This window comes from Rhagoletis zephyria, unplaced genomic scaffold (genome assembly GCF_001687245.7).
Source record: "Rhagoletis zephyria isolate East Lansing unplaced genomic scaffold, Rhagoletis_zephyria_1.1 Rzeph_scaffold_00030, whole genome shotgun sequence".
Classification (NCBI taxonomy): domain Eukaryota; kingdom Metazoa; phylum Arthropoda; class Insecta; order Diptera; family Tephritidae; genus Rhagoletis; species Rhagoletis zephyria.
The window spans coordinates 119711-139258 of NW_016157114.1; the positions used below are offsets into that span (position 1 = coordinate 119711).

Consider the following 19548-nt stretch of genomic DNA (forward strand, 5'->3'; position numbering starts at 1 on the left):
GGGGAGTTTTGGCTGTGCTCTTTTTAACGGGTATGGTTTTAGGTGTCACACCCTCTCCCCCTCCGCTCCGCACCACAAAATCATTGTACAAATAACTAAACATTTCCCAAATAATCTTTTATCTTTGAAGGTTTTGTGTACACTACGCTTCTATGCCACAGGATGCTACCAACGGCCTGTAGGGGAACAGTGGGGCATATCAATGAGCCAATCATCTATAAGCCGTTGTATACATCGCGTAACTGATGCCATAAACAGTGGACTATTTTTTGAGGAGGTTAAGTTCCCTATGACGCAGGTGGACCGTCAAGCTGCCAAGGAAGTGTTTGCTTCAGCACCTGCGCCTTTCGTTGGAGGAACTATTGGAGCGGTAGACTGCACGCATGTTTCTATTTTGGGTCCTAAAACTCATGAGGAAGCATACGTGAACCATCATGGCTATCACTCGATAAATGTTCAAATGGTGAGCTAAGTATTTTGGTATTTTTTTTTTTTAAATTGATTCTTTTTTCATTCGTTATATGGAAGAAAATGCTGAACACCCTCGAAAAAAAAAATCTCAAATATGAACGGTATTTTGTAGCGACATCAAACTTGAATTTTACCCTACTGAAATTGAATGGAATACAAAACTACATACTCGAAAATTTTCTAAAGATTCTGAATAAAGAGTTTGAAATTTTGATGAACGTTTTTTTAAGTTTGATAAATTTCTGTGAACATTGTACAAAGTTAACAAGATTGATTCCTAAGGTTTTTTTATAGAATGAGGTATGTTTTGAATACAAATTTGCAAAAATAGTTCAATATTCAAAATATTTTTAATATTATGAAAAACTATAATACGAATACTTCTGTGAGTGACTGTATACACTATAACCGTATAAAGCAAAAATTTAAATATATTTGAAAACATTTGAATTTTATATAACTTCCTAGTCTAAAAAGCACTTTGAAGCTATTATATTTTTTATCAAAGAACAGTAGGTGGTCTATCAATAACGACCGAAGACAAAATAGTGTATGTATTTTTGGTATATTAATTATGGAATTGGTTATTGCAAAACACACAATTTTTATAAGATATTAATGAAAAAGTTGTAGCTTCATACATTTTTTTACATACAGTGTTTTGTCTTCGGTCGTTATTGACAGACCACCTACTGTTCTTTGATAAAAATATAATAGCTTCGAAGTGCTTTTTAGAAGAATTTAGTTTTAAGTTGAAAACTAGTTTAAATTAAATAACAGTTTAAATTGAATAATAGTTTTTATGTGTAGTTTATAGTATTTCACTTAAGTTCGGCTTTTAGAAAATAAATGAATAGAAAAAAGTATTAAATGCAACGAAATGTTCAAAATTTTAATTTAAAAGGCGAATGTGTAATTAAGGTAAATAAATTTAATTTTCATAACAACTATGTCATATTCATAACAAAAACATTTCCAATTTATTTCATAAAATATATATTTTTTAAACTAAAGGTACATATTCCAGTCAGGTACAAAACAAGGTACAAAATAAATAATTTAAAACATAAAAGGAAAAAATAAGTAATTCGTTTTGAAAATTAAAAGAAAAACTATAAAATAACTCTTGTATGATATGTAAACTTAACAGCAAAAGTCTGCATACACCATTCATTTTTTAAATATTCGCAATATTTTGGAAGATAAAATTCGTTTATTTTTTTATTATAAAAATATGGATCATCCTTAAAACAAAATCATACAAAGCAAAGTTTCAAGGTTTATACAAAATTAAGGAAAGTTCAACGATTTTTAATCAACACTTAAATTTTAGTATAACAATGTGTAAAAATGAGGTTGCTACGAAATCGCGTTGATTTTTAATTTAATGCGCTATAAAACTGCGTACTTGAAGTTATTTTTATAAAATGTGATTAAAAAGTTGAAAGTGTCGATTAAAAACCGTTGAATTTTCCTTAATTTTGTTAATTAATTTTAATTTTAATTAATTTTTGGGAGCTGATTGCAAAAATACCATATTTCAAACCTAAATTATAGATAAATTAATGCACAGCTATGGTAAACCTTTTGCTTAAATAAAGTGTATACTCTTGTCTATAAGTGTGTGTAAACGTTTTTTGGTTCGTCTCACACGTTTGGGCACAGCAACCCAAAGTCGTTGCACAAATAACTCAACCGTACCCAATATGTTAAAAATGAATTTGAAAACTAAAGATTACTTTTCCGAATTAACCAACAATCTGATTCTTCATTTGCACATTTTAATTAAAAAATTGTACTTCATGTATGTACATATATATTATACTAATTGTTTTTTTATCGCACTCTCGAAAACTGCTTCCTATATACACACACTTAAAACACAAGATAAGTACTTACCGAATGCCATTGATCCACTGACTTTACAGCTCCTCCTATAGCGTTGAGCTTTTGTGCCATTTCCGCCCACTTCTTTTGATACTCCAGCTTTCCTTGGAGACGCTGGAACTTTCCGGACGCAAGCCCTTCGTTCTCCGTGAGAAGGTCGATCATCACGTTGAGCTGCTCCGCTGATGCCCGACTCCTTTTAGCTCCTGCTCCACTGGTAGACGCCATTCTGAAATTATAAATAAGAACAAAGTAAATTCTTATACATTTTAATTAAATAAATAGCAAAATGTACTACCCTTTTCTGCAATATGTGGACGCAAATTAGCGGCTCGAAGAAATGGCTTTGTTTTTTTTCTGTTCCGCTTTGTGCTTTTCGCAAATTTGACATTTCGAACAGCGGAGATGCCACTTTTTATCAATTTGAATTAATGGAAAAAGTCAGCTGGCTGTTCATTGTCGTTAGGAATGAGTTAGTGAATCGCATAATCGTTATTGACAACGATAAAAATCTTTAATTAACAACTCAACAAATGAATCGTTAAGAGTTACCGAATCGNATAAATTAATGCACAGCTATGGTAAACCTTTTGCTTAAATAAAGTGTATAGTCTTGTATATAAGTGTGTGTAAACGTTTTTTGGTTCGTCTCACACGTTTGGGCACAGCAACCCAAAGTCGTTGCACAAATAACTCAACCGTACCCAATATGTTAAAAATGAATTTGAAAACTAAAGATTACTTTTCCGAATTAACCAACAACCTGATTCTTCATTTGCACATTTTAATTAAAAAATTGTACTTCATGTATGTACATATATATTATACTAATTGTTTTTTTATCGCACTCTCGAAAACTGCTTCCTATATACACACACTTAAAACACAAGATAAGTACTTACCGAATGCCATTGATCCACTGACTTTACAGCTCCTCCTATAGCGTTGAGCTTTTGTGCCATTTCCGCCCACTTCTTTTGATACTCCAGCTTTCCTTGGAGACGCTGGAACTTTCCGGACGCAAGCCCTTCGTTCTCCGTGAGAAGGTCGATCATCACGTTGAGCTGCTCCGCTGATGCCCGACTCCTTTTAGCTCCTGCTCCACTGGTAGACGCCATTCTGAAATTATAAATAAGAACAAAGTAAATTCTTATACATATTAATTAAATAAATAGCAAAATGTACTCCCCTTTTCTGCAATATGTGGACGCAAATTAGCGGCGCGAAGAAATGGCTTTGTTTTTTTTCTGTTCCGCTTTGTGCTTTTCCCAAATTTGACATTTCGAACAGCGGAGATGCCACTTTTTATCAATTTGAATTAATGGAAAAAGTCAGCTGGCTGTTCATTGTCGTTAGGAATGAGTTAGTGAATCGCATAATCGTTATTGACAACGATAAAAATCTTTAATTAACAACTCAACAAATGCATCGTTAAGAGTTACCGAATCGCACTACAGGTATGCATTACTTTGGTTTTTGTCATATGCATTATTTCGGTTTTGAACCGAAACTGTGCATGTATGCATTATTTTTCCCATATGCGTTATTTTGGTTTTCAAACGAAAGTGTGCATATATGCATTATTTCAGTTTATTCATATGCATTATTTCGGTTTTCAACCAAAAATATGCATTTGTGCATTATTTCCGGTTTTTTCGTATTCATTATTTCGGTTTTTTTCATATGCATTATTTCGTATGCACAGTTTCCATATGCACAATTTCAGGGTGCCATTTGAACTTTTTGTTGTATTAATTTCTTTGGCATATGAAACATTCTGAAACATATCAATTATAATTAAATTATTTTCTTCTTACTTTTTACATTACGGTTTAAGGAAGTTCCACCATTATGTAAAAAACCTTAAGAAAATGCTAAAGTATTTTGTTTGAATTGAAAATTCAGTACAAATCAGTACACATTGTTAAAAATCAGGACATTAGTTAGAGTACTGATTGAAGAAATGAATAAAATCAGTACAAGAGTTGAAAAATCAGTCCTGTACTGATAAAAACAGTACGTCTGGCAACCGTAATAAAAGCGGTAGCATATCTTCAGTGGGGAACTACCGGGGAATAGCTAACCTTTCTGTAATTCCTAAATTATTTGAAGCAATTATAACAAATCAGTTGACGCATTCTATCCCTTCTAGCATTTCATACAGTCAACATGGATTTTGCAAGGGCAAATCAACTTCTACAAATTTACTTGAATAAACATATTTTATCTCAAAAGCATTTAGTGAAAGCAAAACTGTTGATGTTATATATACTGGCTTCAGTAAAGCATTTGACAAAGTGTGCCACTCGTTCTTCTTCTCATCTTATTTGGCACTGTAACCGCCTAAGCGATTTTGGCCGAGTTCAACAAAGCACGTCAGTCGTTTCTTTTCTGTGCCAACTGACGCCAATTAGAAATGCCAAGTGAAGCCAAGTCCTTCTCCACCTGGTCTTTCCATCGCAGTGGGGCCTCCCTCTTCCTCTGCTACCACCAGCGGGTTCCGAGTTGAATACTTTTAGAGCTAGAACGTCAGTGTCCATTCGAACGACATGGCCAAGCCAGCGGAGCCGCTGTATTTTAATTCGCTGCACTATGTCCACGTCGTTGTAAAGCTCATACAGCTCATCGTTCCATCGTCTGTGGTACTCGCCGTCGCCAACGTGTAAAGGCCCGTAAATCTTCCGCAAAATCTCTCTCGAATACTTCTAGAGTCGCCTCATCAGATGTTGTCATTGTCCATGCTTCTGCGCCATATACCAGGACGGGCATGATGAGTGACTTTTAGAGTGTGGTTTTCGTACGTCGAGAGAGGCCTTTACTCCTGAATTATCTACTCAGTCCAAAGTAGCACTTGTTGGCAAGAGTGACTANCATATTTTATCTCAAAAGCATTTAGTGAAAGCAAAACTGTTGATGTTATATATACTGGCTTCAGTAAAGCATTTGACAAAGTGTGCCACTCGTTCTTCTTCTCATCTTATTTGGCACTGTAACCGCCTAAGCGATTTTGGCCGAGTTCAACAAAGCACGTCAGTCGTTTCTTTTCTGTGCCAACTGACGCCAATTAGAAATGCCAAGTGAAGCCAAGTCCTTCTCCACCTGGTCTTTCCATCGCAGTGGGGCCTCCCTCTTCCTCTGCTACCACCAGCGGGTTCCGAGTTGAATACTTTTAGAGCTAGAACGTCAGTGTCCATTCGAACGACATGGCCAAGCCAGCGGAGCCGCTGTATTTTAATTCGCTGCACTATGTCCACGTCGTTGTAAAGCTCATACAGCTCATCGTTCCATCGTCTGTGGTACTCGCCGTCGCCAACGTGTAAAGGCCCGTAAATCTTCCGCAAAATCTCTCTCGAATACTTCTAGAGTCGCCTCATCAGATGTTGTCATTGTCCATGCTTCTGCGCCATATACCAGGACGGGCATGATGAGTGACTTTTAGAGTGTGGTTTTCGTACGTCGAGAGAGGCCTTTACTCCTGAATTATCTACTCAGTCCAAAGTAGCACTTGTTGGCAAGAGTGACTATGCTTTGGATTTCCATGCTGACATTATTATCGGTGTTAATGCTGGTTCCCAAGTAAACGAAATTCTCTACTTTCTCGAAATTATAACTGTCAACAGACAGTGATATGGGTGCCAAGGCGCGAATGTGCTGATTGTTTGTTTGATGACAGGAGATACCTCGTCTTGTGCTCGTTTACCACCAGACCCATCGCTTTGCTTGCTTATCCAACTTGGAAAAGGCAGAACAGACTTCGCGGTTCTTGTTACTGATGATGTCGCTGTCATCGGCGTACGCCAGCAATTGCACGCTCTTGTAGTAAATTGTTCCTGAGCGGTTGAGTTCTGCAGCTCTTATTATCTTCCTCAACATCAGATTAAAGAAGTAACCTGAAAGGGAGTCGCCCTGTCTGAAACCCTGTNTTATAACAAATCAGTTGACGCATTCTATCCCTTCTAGCATTTCATACAGTCAACATGGATTTTGCAAGGGCAAATCAACTTCTACAAATTTACTTGAATAAACATATTTTATCTCAAAAGCATTTAGTGAAAGCAAAACTGTTGATGTTATATATACTGGCTTCAGTAAAGCATTTGACAAAGTGTGCCACTCGTTCTTCTTCTCATCTTATTTGGCACTGTAACCGCCTAAGCGATTTTGGCCGAGTTCAACAAAGCACGTCAGTCGTTTCTTTTCTGTGCCAACTGACGCCAATTAGAAATGCCAAGTGAAGCCAAGTCCTTCTCCACCTGGTCTTTCCATCGCAGTGGGGCCTCCCTCTTCCTCTGCTACCACCAGCGGGTTCCGAGTTGAATACTTTTAGAGCTAGAACGTCAGTGTCCATTCGAACGACATGGCCAAGCCAGCGGAGCCGCTGTATTTTAATTCGCTGCACTATGTCCACGTCGTTGTAAAGCTCATACAGCTCATCGTTCCATCGTCTGTGGTACTCGCCGTCGCCAACGTGTAAAGGCCCGTAAATCTTCCGCAAAATCTCTCTCGAATACTTCTAGAGTCGCCTCATCAGATGTTGTCATTGTCCATGCTTCTGCGCCATATACCAGGACGGGCATGATGAGTGACTTTTAGAGTGTGGTTTTCGTACGTCGAGAGAGGCCTTTACTCCTGAATTATCTACTCAGTCCAAAGTAGCACTTGTTGGCAAGAGTGACTATGCTTTGGATTTCCATGCTGACATTATTATCGGTGTTAATGCTGGTTCCCAAGTAAACGAAATTCTCTACTTTCTCGAAATTATAACTGTCAACAGACAGTGATATGGGTGCCAAGGCGCGAATGTGCTGATTGTTTGTTTGATGACAGGAGATACCTCGTCTTGTGCTCGTTTACCACCAGACCCATCGCTTTGCTTGCTTATCCAACTTGGAAAAGGCAGAACAGACTTCGCGGTTCTTGTTACTGATGATGTCGCTGTCATCGGCGTACGCCAGCAATTGCACGCTCTTGTAGTAAATTGTTCCTGAGCGGTTGAGTTCTGCAGCTCTTATTATCTTCCTCAACATCAGATTAAAGAAGTAACCTGAAAGGGAGTCGCCCTGTCTGAAACCCTGTTTAGTGGCGAACGGCTCGGAGAGATCTTTCACAATTCTGACGGAGCTGGTGGTATTGCTCAACGTCATTTTACACAGCTGTATCAGTTTGGCGGGGATGCCAAACATGGTTGCCACAATTGGTAACTCTCTACCAAAATTGGTAACTTTTAAACGGTTTGGTAACTTGGTAACTTTTATTTCATTTTGGTAACTTTTGCAACTAAATATCTATTTGCATTACTAGAAAGAAATGAATTATCTTTTGAATGTGCGTAATTATAAAAACCATTCGAGTTTCAGTGGCAGCACTACTGACACTTTTACAAAATTACTTCGATTAAATTATAGTCATCTCATATTCGAATACTGGAAATATTTGAATTACAGTGGCAGCACCAAGGGCTGCACTTTTAAAACCACTTTCGAATTTTTGCGATAAATTTTGAATTATACCCTCACACATTTTATTACTGGCTATCTGGCAATTTTTGGTAAGGTCCATAGATCTTTTTGATTATTCCGGAAAAAAAATTACGCGTGCTTTTTACAGACCCATCTACCGACATGTATTTCGACACCTACCTACATATATTTAAGAGATTTTGGTAGACAAAAATGTTGGCGAGTGGCACCATGATGCCAAATTCAGACATAACAGCGTATAGGCAACTCCTTTTAGTGCTGTCGAAAGCGGCTTTAAAGTCGACAAATACGTGGTGAGTGTCGATCCTTTTTTCGCGGGTCTTTTCCAAGATTTGACGTATTGTGAATACCTGGTCTACGGTGGATTTGCCAGGTCTGAAACCACACTGATAAGGTCCAATCAGTTCGTTGACGGTGGGCTTCAGTCTTTCAAACAATACACTCGATAAGACCTTATAACCTATGCTTAGAAGGCTGATCCCGCGGAGGTTGGCGCGGATGGCGGGGTCGCCTTTCTTGTGAATTGGACAGAACACACTTAAATTCCTGTCGTCGGTTACGTGTCGATTACGTTCCCGCATTCCGCTCCGCGAGAATCGAACTTAGGTATTCTGCGTTACGATCGAATCGAAAGAGGAAGAGAGAAAACATCTTTCGAAATCAGCTGTCTGCCTAGGAATGTGTGAAATCGAAACAAAACAAAGAAATATTTGCCACCAACCTATAGCAGCTTATGAAGTTAAAGTTTGTAAATATTTTAAAATAACTAAATATATCTAGCATCACTGTAACTCAAAGAGGAGAACGAGTCCCAGATTGCTGATGCGGAAGTTGAAAGGCGCAGATTTAGGGACATGTTTGATCTTTTTCAGATGAGTGAAGAGTCATAAACTCATCATGAACTGTATTACTCACCGCTCAAAGGCAGTGAAATTATAAACGTTGTTTGAGCACTCCACAACATTTGCATTTACTACAGAGTTGAACATTTGAACGCAAATGAATTCCATTTTGAAATCCGCCAGGAGGAGGGCAAGAACAAAGCTTATCCTTCCATAGCAAATCGAATTCGAGACAACATACGCACATCTTTTTAAAAAGTTTGTATAAACGAGTGCAATAATAAAAGCACCTTTTTTATGTAACTTCACATTTTATGTATGTATATATATATATATATATGTACATACCTCTATTAATTTTTTATACAAAGAATGAATTGCATTCAGTGCATTTCACAGTCTTATTTATAGATACTGAAAACAAAAGCGCCTGTGCTTCCTCTTTGGAACCCTCGCGCAATATCCCTTTTGGTTGCCATTATTTGAGCCAATTTTTCGTATTGCCCGTATTACCGCTCGCGAAAACACAGAAATCGAGAAAATTCCTTTATGATGACTTTTATAAAATGTTATTATTTAAACCCACGAAAATAACAATCGAAACGTTCTCCGTCAACAAATTTGCAACTTAGAAAAACGGAACTACGATCGAAATGTAGAATAGATATAATCGGAACCATATTTCCACAGATGTAAAATTTTCCAAAATTTTAATGTATGCAGATGATGTAAAGCTTTATAAATCCTACGTTTGATGTATCAGATCCGCTTTTCAGTATTAAGAAAGCAGTACTCTCCTCTCTCAATAAATGAATTATTAACATAAAGACATAAAATCAGCTGATGAATTTAGTTCTGTAGCTAAACAGTTTTAGATCTCGACACTTAACTAACTATCGTGACTCGGCGCAAAAATTCAAAATACTGGTTCCGTACGTCATGCGGGCTGCGCCCCTCGTGCGGATGTGCGGAAATAAGGGTAAAGATCGTTGGGATTATTATTATTATTATCTTTCAAAGTTCTCGGAAGATCTTTTGAAGAACTATGAAACGAGCAATAATACTCTCTACTCAGCTTCGGCGAAAACGTATGTCTCTTTAACACATTTTACCGTATCGAGCCCTAACCGCCAAAATAACGTAAGCGACATTTTTTTCAAAATTATCTTTTTGATGCAGAAATATTCCTAGAGCATCTAAATGCAGGGCTCGGTATTATTTTAACTTGTTGATTCAATCGAAGTTTAAAAAGCATCAACATTTTAACAACTGAAAATTCTGTAAAATTCGCAGTTATAATTAATAGAGTGCCATTGATTTGTGTTTTGAGCAGATAGTTTTCTCACCGAAATCTCCCAAAATACGGATCTCAACTAAAACACAACCGCTTACGACGACCGCACTTGAGTATATTTCTTCGATTGTACGAGATGTCCACATTTTTGTTATAGTTTATTGAACTGAAATCAGATCTGCATGTTTTATAATGAATTTAAATTTTATCCTTATGATACATAGGGTATGTCATGAAAGATAAGACAACATGTCTTAAATTTTTTAAACCATGAATGTAATTTTTGATATTTTACTCTGAACCTGGTAAAACCATTTGATTTTAAATTTACACAAAGCCAAAGTTCTTGGATTTTATAGCTATAAGCACCTTGCTACGCAAAATCGTTTTACTCGAATATAATGGTATGTACAGCCTTGATATACATGTGTTTGCCGTTGGTAAATGCGAATCGTCAGCTGGTCTTATTGTTACCGATGGCAAAGGCTGAAATCCTTCTTCTGACGCTGGCAATGCTGGTGAGCCCGTCCAGAAATAGACCTTAGGATGAGTACAAAAATCGTTATGAAATATTATTTAAAGTGAAAAAACATCCATACCAAATCTTGGCGCTCTGATGAATTCATTTTCTCAACTATACTCCAAAACCACCTTTTAAATTTCAATAGTTTATCAGATCCTTCACTGGATTCATCATTGAATGTTGTGTAAGATATCAACGTAGAGACATTTATGTCACCAACACCGTTTAAAAGCAAGCGTAAGTCTTCAGCAGTTAAACTGTTCATACAATTATCTGGTAACACATCAAATACTCCGTCCTTGAGCGCCTATAAGTAAAATGGTATTAGAGTTTTAATATGAATATTAGCATGTGATATACATACATATCGCTAGGTTAGAGTGAAAAGTTGCTAACTCCACTTTCTATGAAAACTCATATTTCGATACAGGAGGCTACATAAATTAAAAATGCATCGTTTCGAGGATAAAGGTCCTTGTTTTATATTTTCTCGTTTATATTCAATGAAAAGAAAATTTGCTAAGTGCAAAAAAAGCTCCGAAAATTCGATAAGGCTAAATAGTTCGAAATCTTTTAATAAAGATCGAATTCCTCAGATTCGTATGGAGTTTTGCTTTGCTTTAAACAGGCAAAATGTTGTATTCAAAGTTTTGCGAAATACTTGAAGAAAATGGCTATAAGCGGTTTTTTTCCTCTCCTGTTTAATTTTTAAATTGCAACTTAGCAACTTTGTACTCTAAGCTAGCGATTTATAATATAATGAATGCATGGAAGGAGGCTTTGTTTATCTATAATTTGTGTTGCCAAGAACAGGGTATAAAGTTTATAGCATGATAAAAACATAGCAAGGTAGAACCGTTCTCTCAATTTGTCGGCCATGATTTTTTTTTGAAGTTTGCCAACATTTTAAAATCATATAAAAGTGAAAATAAAAAATTGAAATTGTTCAAATTGTTGTTGCTTGAGATTGAAAATGAAAATGTGTGTGTGAGTTTGTGAGTAAATTTAAAAATTAAATTGTTTGGAAACGTCAAGAATTTTAAAAGTGACTCCCAGCGGTTCTACCTTACTATATTTTTATCATGGTTTTTAATACGAGACTATATTCGTGGCTATCACTGAATCCATCGTAGGTTCCATTTTGGTGAAATCTAGGAAAATGCTAACCCTGAATCCGATAGCTACGAGCATAAATTCAATAATCAAAGAGTGCTATCCGATGACTCCCTTAGCTTTAGTGCGAATTTTCTACAAGTTTGTGTTGTCAGAAAAATATTGAAAAGTGATAAATCTAAAACATACATAATGCATGAATAAGTTAATAGTAAAAAATCTTTTTAAAACAAGCTTTCTAAAGAACGAAATCGGACCATAAATATGGGTTCAAAAAAAGTTTCGAGTCCTGCGCTACCTACCGGCGAAGGAGTTATTCCTTTTCGTTTAAGTAATATCATCTTATAAATATAAATTTAACCAAAGTCTAAATGCAGGTTTTCGAAATATTTCGACCCCTGCGTCATCTACCGGCTAAATTTTTTAGGGGTTATTTCCCTTCGTGTAGGTAATATACATTTCAAATATGAATATATATAAATACGGAGTTTTTCAGATATCTCGACTCCTGTGCCACCTAGCGGAAAATTAATGTAAGTTTGAAATTTTAAGTTTCTAGCTATTGGGGAAGTTGGTTTAAAATTTATTGCAAGATTTGAACCAAACAAACATACTTGCATAGATACTTACTTACTTACATACATACCTACATACATACAAAGCAAGTTAAATAATACCATATATCGTCGCTCGAATAAAGAAACAGTGTAAATGCCACATACACTATTATTCGATAATTGCACCATTGGATAGACAATCCTTTAATCTATTAGAAAGATCTTCAGTTTTCTTAAATATCCCTTTGGCTCACTAATTTATACCGGAAAAACGAAATTGTATTTGTATGGTTTGTAATGGTTTGTAAAAACTTCCAATTCGTTTTTCTCAAAACTATACTTTTACTGAATTTTGAAAAGTAAAAATGTCAGTTTGAGTACATTCTCTTATCGGATCTCTCTTTCTTTTTTGAATATATCGACACTCTGATGTTGGGGAATGTACTTTGAATTTACTAGCAATATAGAAGTACTACATTTTTGAATAATACATATCGCTAGCTTAGAGTGAAAAGTTGCTAACTCCCAATTTACAAATTTTACAGAAGAGGAAAAAACTTCCTATTGCCATTTTCTTCAAGTATTTCGCAAACCTTTGAATATAACATTTTGCCTGTTGAAAGCAAAGCAAACCCCATACGAATCAGAGGGATTCGATCTTTATTAAAAATTCGTACTATTTTGGCCTTATCGAATTTTCTGAGCTTCTTTCAGACTAAGCAAATTTGCTTTTCATAAAGACAAAACTTATTTACACATGAAGCTGTGTGGCATATGATAGTTGGCCGAATCGTTCGTTTCTGTTCTGGGCTTATTGGCGCCAACTGGAAATGCCAACTGATGCTGAGTCCTTTAGTAACTGCTACCCTTATCCTCTGCCACCACAGCGGCTGCAGTGTGTCTCATATATACATATATACAAATATTGTATTTTTTGTTAATTTTTCGTGTGAATTATTTTTCAATACGAATTCGTTAAACCGCTCCTGAATTTTGAAAAGTAAAAATGTCAGTTTGAGTACATTCTCTTATCGGATCTCTCTTTCTTTTTTGAATATATCAACACTCTGATGTTGGGGAATTTACAAATTTTACAGAAGAGGAAAAAGCTTCTTATAGCCATTTTCTTCAAGTATTTCGCAAACTTTTGAATATAACATTTTGCCTGTTTAAAGTAAAGCAAACCCCATACGAATCAGAGGGATTCGATCTTTATTAAAAATTCGTACTATTTTGGCCTTATCGAATTTTCTGAGCTTCTTTCAGACTTAGCAAATTTGCTTTTCATTGAATATAAACGAGAAAACATAAAGCAAGTACCTATATCCTTTTCGAAACGATGTACTTTTAATTTCTCTAACCTCCTGTATCAAAATATGGAGAAGTCTTCTCAAGTAAATTATGTAATAATATGGGAGTACCACAAGGTGCCATTCTCTCCTCTACTGTTTATTCTTTGTATTAATGATTTAACAAGTTGCTTAAAACATTGTCAGGCTAGATTATTCGCTGATGATACTCTTGTTTACATTATTGCAGATACTATAGAAGAAGCTTCCTCAAAGCTAAATTACGATCTAAACACACTATATATGAAGTTGCGCCAAACAAACTTAAATTAAACGTTTCTAAAATTAAAGTTATGGCCATCACTAATAAGAATATAAACAAGAACAGTATCAGTATTTGTAAAAATGGAATCAGATTAGATATTGAAAATGAAATCAAATATTTGGGCATTATCATTGACGAAAAACTTGCTTTTGACAAGAACATTGGGTACGTTTGTAAAAAGGTTGGCCTTAGAGTAAATGTTTTAAATAGATTACGAAACAAGCTAAACATGAATCAAAAACTAACATTGTATAAATCTATAATTGAGCCACACTTCACATATTGTGCAACTGTATTGTTTCTTCCAAATATTACTGGTTTAAATAGATTACAGGTACTACAGAACAAATGCTTAAGACAAGTATTGAAAGTCAGTAACTTTACGGAAAGTCATATTATGTTAAATAAATTAAATTTAATGAGCGTTCAACAATTAATTACTCTTAGAACGTTAATATTTATTTTTGAAATTGTAAATGGACTTGCTCCAGAATAACTTACTTGTAGAATCACATTCAAAAACAAAAACCATGCTATAAGTTTAAGAAATTCTAACCAAATTTATTTAACGAATTCAATTAAATTCTGTAGTCAGAACTCTTTATTTTATAGGGTATACAAATTTTCAACTCTCTTCCTTCACATGTTGAAAATCAAGAAACTATGTTTAAATTCCAAACCTCATTGAGAAATCATATTATTCAAACTATGTAATGCTGTTTTTAATGGAAATTCTAAATTTCTAAATAAAGATATTATTATATTATATGCATATTGGTTTAGCTTAGCGAAACATGCTTATGGGAGAATGCAGTGTTAGCAGAAATACACGCGGGCAACATTTTGAGCCTCGATTTGTTTACGTTAGTTACCAAATAGGTTCATTACACTTTTGGCTCGTTTGGGAATATAAATATGTATTTCTGATACCCTACACCTCCTCCCTTTGGAAGAATGCTTATACATTTGTGAGGTCAATGTATGAGCATTCTATTTCAATTAAATTGTATGACATAATTTTAAAGTTACTTGAATTTGTTTATTTTACTTTTTTTTTTTTAAATGTTTACTTATGAATAATTGCTGAGTTTACTTTTTAGTTGTTTTGCGGGCATTGTTTATTTGTTTTTTAATTCATGCAGTATATTTGTATGAAGTAATTAAATGAACAATCAATTTAAAGTTTTATATTTATGCTAACAAAAGTTAAATGTTCTTATTCTAATAATTTAAGCCTATCTTTATGTACTATAACTTTCTTATTTTTACTGCGTAAGGTATAATTATATTCATTATCTATTATTATTCTACTCTATAGGGCCCTTTGTATTTACTATCTAATTTATGACCTGTTTCGTCTTTAACTAGTACTAAATCTCCTATATTTATTTCCTTACTTAGAATACTTCTATCATAATTAATTTTTTGTCTTTGCTGTGCTATTTGTAACATATATATTATTTCTTTGTCATATGCCTTATTATATACTGGGCTAACTATGTTTTCTTGTTTTTCCAGAAAATAGTACGAAAGGACAGCAACCATGGACCGAGGAAAGTGTTGTATTGTAACAATACGAAAAGTATCTAAGGTATTCATCCCAATCGTCCTTATTAATGGATATGTAGGAACGCACATATTCATTGAATGTTCTATGACTGTGTTCAACCGTGCCTAAAGTTTGATGATGGTAAGGTGTTGAGGTTTTATATGCTCAATTTTCAAATTCTTCAAATAAAATATTTTTATATTCGGTTCTCATGTTAGTTATAATTGTTTTCATACATCCATAAATTAGAATGAAGTTTTCGAATATTGCTTTAGCAACTGTTTTTTCGTGTTTGCTTTTTATTGGGATTGGAATTAAATATTTAGTCAGATCACATACAATGGTGACTACATATCTGTTTTCGTTTAAAGATTTAGGAAATGGTCCAACTGTATCGGTCTGTACTATATCAACAACTTTTGGCGGTGTCTCCGTTATTGTCATTGGTTCTTTCAGGTGTGTATTGATTTTATTTTTCTTACAGTTAATGCATTTCCTGATATATTTTTTAATATAATTATTCATATTTTTCCAGTAATATTTTTGTTTTATTTTGATGGTCGTACGATTGATTCCTGGGTGACCACATTTAACAGGATCTTCGTGATATTTGTGAAGAATATTTTTAATTTTTTCAATATTTGTCACATGCATAACCTCCGGAGTTAATGCAATAGTTAAGTTTTTTAGAACTTTGGAACCTATTTCTTTAAATTTATCTACTTGAGTATAATTAAACAATTTGTCTCCTAAGGACAAAGGTATTTTTACTAGTCCTAAATTGCCGGCATTTTTCATAAGCCAGGTAAAGAATTGTCCTAAGTAAATTTCACCTCAACAATTAGGTTGCTTGTATCTATTTCGCTAAAAATTTTCTTTCCTTTTTGAAACATAGTTTCGGAGGATCAAAAACGAGCTCGACATTTCTTTTGACTTCATATTTATTAAGCGCTTCATATATTATAGGGATCTCATTGTGACTTTTCTTTTCTTCTTTGTTAATATTACTACTGATTGTTTGCTTAGTTTCCGATCTTTTCGCAACTTTCGTTATTTTGCATGCTTCTACTGTCATATCCTTAAGATTTTTGATATCTATGCGCAATAGTGCAACTCTACGTAATTTACTTTTCCAGCTATATACTCCACCTCAAAGTCATATTCTTCCAAATCTAATCTAACTAGTTAATTTGGAGGAGGTTTTTCATTGAAAAAAGGAAGGTTAAAAGTCGATAGTCAGTTTTAATTAAAAAATTTCTGCCATAAACCTATGGTCTAAAATATGTAATGGCCCAGTGAATTGCTGCCAATTAATTTTCAATTGTTGCTTTATTAATTTCACCTTTTCTTTCTTTTCGCCTTCATATTCTTGACTAAGTACTGCGCCGCAGGCATAGCCGCTGGCGTCTGTTGTGATACAAAATTCTTTATAAAAGTCCGGATATTGTAGGATAATTGGACAAGTTAATGCTTTTTCAAATAAATAAAAGCTCTTTGACATTCTTCTGTTCAATTGAAGGATACATTCTTTTTACAAAGTCTTGTTAAAATTTTAGAGTATTCTGCGAAATTTGGTACAAATCTTCGGTAATAGTTACAGAATGCAACAAATTGTTTGACTTCGTCGGCAGTTTTGGGAGTTGGGTAGTTTTGAATAATTTCGAATTTATTTGGATCTGGCAAAATTCCTTTGCTTGCGCATTTATGTCCAAGATAAGTGACTTCTTGACTAAAAAATAAACATTTATCAGGATGTAACTTCAAATTATATTTTCTGCAAGTTGAAAATACATCCCGCAGATTTTTCATCATATGCTTTTAGGAGCATCCAAAGCTGTAAACACATAAAGGGCTTGTGGTGTGTGGCATGCAGCCTGTCAAAATAAAATGTGTGTAAACCATGATACAAAAAAGAAGGTAGTTTCAATAAACAACTTTTGACGGATAATAAAATTTTTGGAAGTCTCATAAATTGTGAGTATTATCATCGGCGTTGCCACTTTGATAATATTATAACAATAAATCGGAGTATTTTCCTTCCCATATTTATACCAATGTAATAATATTTAAAATCAAAAACCATTATCAGTGCTTTTTTTACTTACGCAACTCGCACTATTTTCATTAAAAATATATAAAATATAGACTATTAAATAAGACTTCATCGTAATTGTTCTTTTATTTTATAATAAAAACCACGCGCGCATTATGCTGTTATTTTTTCGTTTTCTTATTTTGAATGCAATCTTGCGATCTAAAAATCTAATTCTAACGAATGTTCTTCCCAAATAAAACATTTTCATATTTTGGTTCACATATACTTTTATATTTCTCATAAGATTTTGCAAACAATTAGCTTTCAAAAATTTTGATCTTAACGTTTCTAATGTATGCAAAAAACCTGAAGTCGGCTTGAACAGAAAACTTGAAAACCACGTATCAACAAAATGCAAAACTGCGTACGCGAGGTTGCATAAATTATTTTCCAGAGAGTAAAAACACTTGTGTGAGCAAATCCAATCTTTGACAAAAAATGTCAGTTACGCGGTTTTGCAGAACGACGATACGCGGTTTTGTACTTTAAACGACGATATGTAAGTATAATTTTGATCCCTTTCTTCATGCGTTCTGAAACCTGGCATCAACCCCATTTTCGAAATTATGTAGCCGGCATAATTTTCAAGTCCATCATAATCCATATCTTTGAATGTACTGATAAAATCTTCTGCTTTAAAAAAATATATTTCTTCTAGTGATCAGGTATCATGAATTTGATGAAGTGTCATAATTTTATTAAAAGTCAAATGGTTAGCAACAACAACGAATGTCATTAAATGGAACTACCTTCTTTTTTGTATCATGGTGTAAACCATATGAACTGATCACAATCCACAACACAAGCCCAGGCTGTAGTTTGATTGCACGCCATAATGTAGCCGAGCAATATCTATTTTCTAATATGACAGGTGTGCTTACATTTCATCTCAGTGTTGGGAAATTAAATTGTTCCTTTACTACGAAATCTATACCAAAACTGTACTTTTGACTGTAAATTTTATCGACTTTTGAACATATACCAATGATTTGATGGTATGAGAAAGTTTACTTGTTTATGTACATACATTTACATATTTTACACCTTTACAAATTGACTAACATAATCATAAATATGTATGCACACATTTTCAGGTACAGTTCTTAACAAAACGCAGTTTTAAGCCATTATTATTGGAAAAATGAAGCATCTTCTTTGAATTCGATACTAAAACCGGACATAGCATTTCATTAGTAATTTTAATATTATGGCAATATTCCTAGCTATAGTAATATAATATATATATATTTTATGACACCCACATATTAAAGAGATTTGACTATATATCTAAATATTATTTAATTTTAATTATTTGTTTATAAAAAAGTTTATACTTTAACCAAAACCGTATAAATCCAAGATCCAATATTTGTGCAACATTAAAAAAATCAACAAACTTTTCTAAATATTTCAAGCTTTTTAATTAAATATCCTATAAATATATTAAGTATACAGTTTTGCAGCCCATTCAATTTTAATGCAACAAAGTGCAAGTTTAAAGTAGCTACGACTTACCGTTGATTTTTTTAATTTTTTTGTTGAAGGTGTTAATCATTTTCTCCATATAAAAAAATCGTCAAACATACTTCATATGGAAGAAAATGACTGACATCGTTAAAAATATTGCCGAAAATCAATAGTAAATCCCAGCTACTTTAAACCAGTTTAGGTTATTACATATAATAAAATTGAATGCTGTACAAAACTACATACTCAAAATATTTCACAAAAATTTTAATAAAAAGCTCGACATTTTCATGAAAATTTTCTGTTTTTTTTAATGTTGCATAAAGATTTAATCTCGGATTTATACAGTTTTCGTTAGGGATAAAACGATACCATCGAAGTATCGATACCTGTACTTGGAAGTAGCATCGAAAGAAAGTATCGATACCTACTTATATCGATATTTGTACATGAATATATAAGAATTAATTAATAATTAAAAAAGCGCTATCCCATATCTATGAATTTTTGTGAAAATAACTTATGTGACGATCATTTTTGATTTTAGAAGAATGGTACTTAATCTTTTTAAGAAAAACTTTAAGTTTCAAAACATGTTTTACTAGGATGGCCCCCCAAAAAACAAGAAAAAGGTGCAAAGTCCGATAAGTTGTTTT

General features: G+C 34.0%; 2 protein-coding genes across 6 annotated transcripts in view; one reads left to right on the forward strand and one right to left on the reverse strand.

Moving 5' to 3' along the window:
* Positions 1–17274, forward strand: part of LOC108364133 (putative nuclease HARBI1) — a 48502-nt gene extending 31228 nt beyond the window's left edge. For 3 of the 5 annotated variants that reach the window (XM_017617713.1, XM_017617721.1, XM_017617706.1), the window contains exons 3-4: positions 131–463; positions 15300–15538. In XM_017617713.1, the coding sequence (XP_017473202.1) occupies positions 131–463; positions 15300–15371 (405 nt within the window). In that variant the 3' untranslated portion in view covers positions 15372–15538. Of the gene's footprint in view, positions 1–130; positions 464–15299; positions 15539–15701 lie in introns of those variants that run through there. The other 2 variants (XR_001847706.1, XM_017617728.1) reach the window with 2 other exon arrangements.
* The window catches only part of hyd (E3 ubiquitin-protein ligase hyd), a 534145-nt gene continuing 524710 nt past the window's right edge, over positions 10114–19548 (reverse strand). Inside the window, exons 13-14 of the mRNA XM_017617625.1 lie at positions 10574–10804; positions 10114–10514 (exon numbers count right to left, since the gene is read on the reverse strand). Of these exons, the coding sequence (XP_017473114.1) occupies positions 10302–10514; positions 10574–10804 (444 nt within the window). The 3' untranslated portion in view covers positions 10114–10301. The remainder of the gene's footprint in view (positions 10515–10573; positions 10805–19548) is intronic.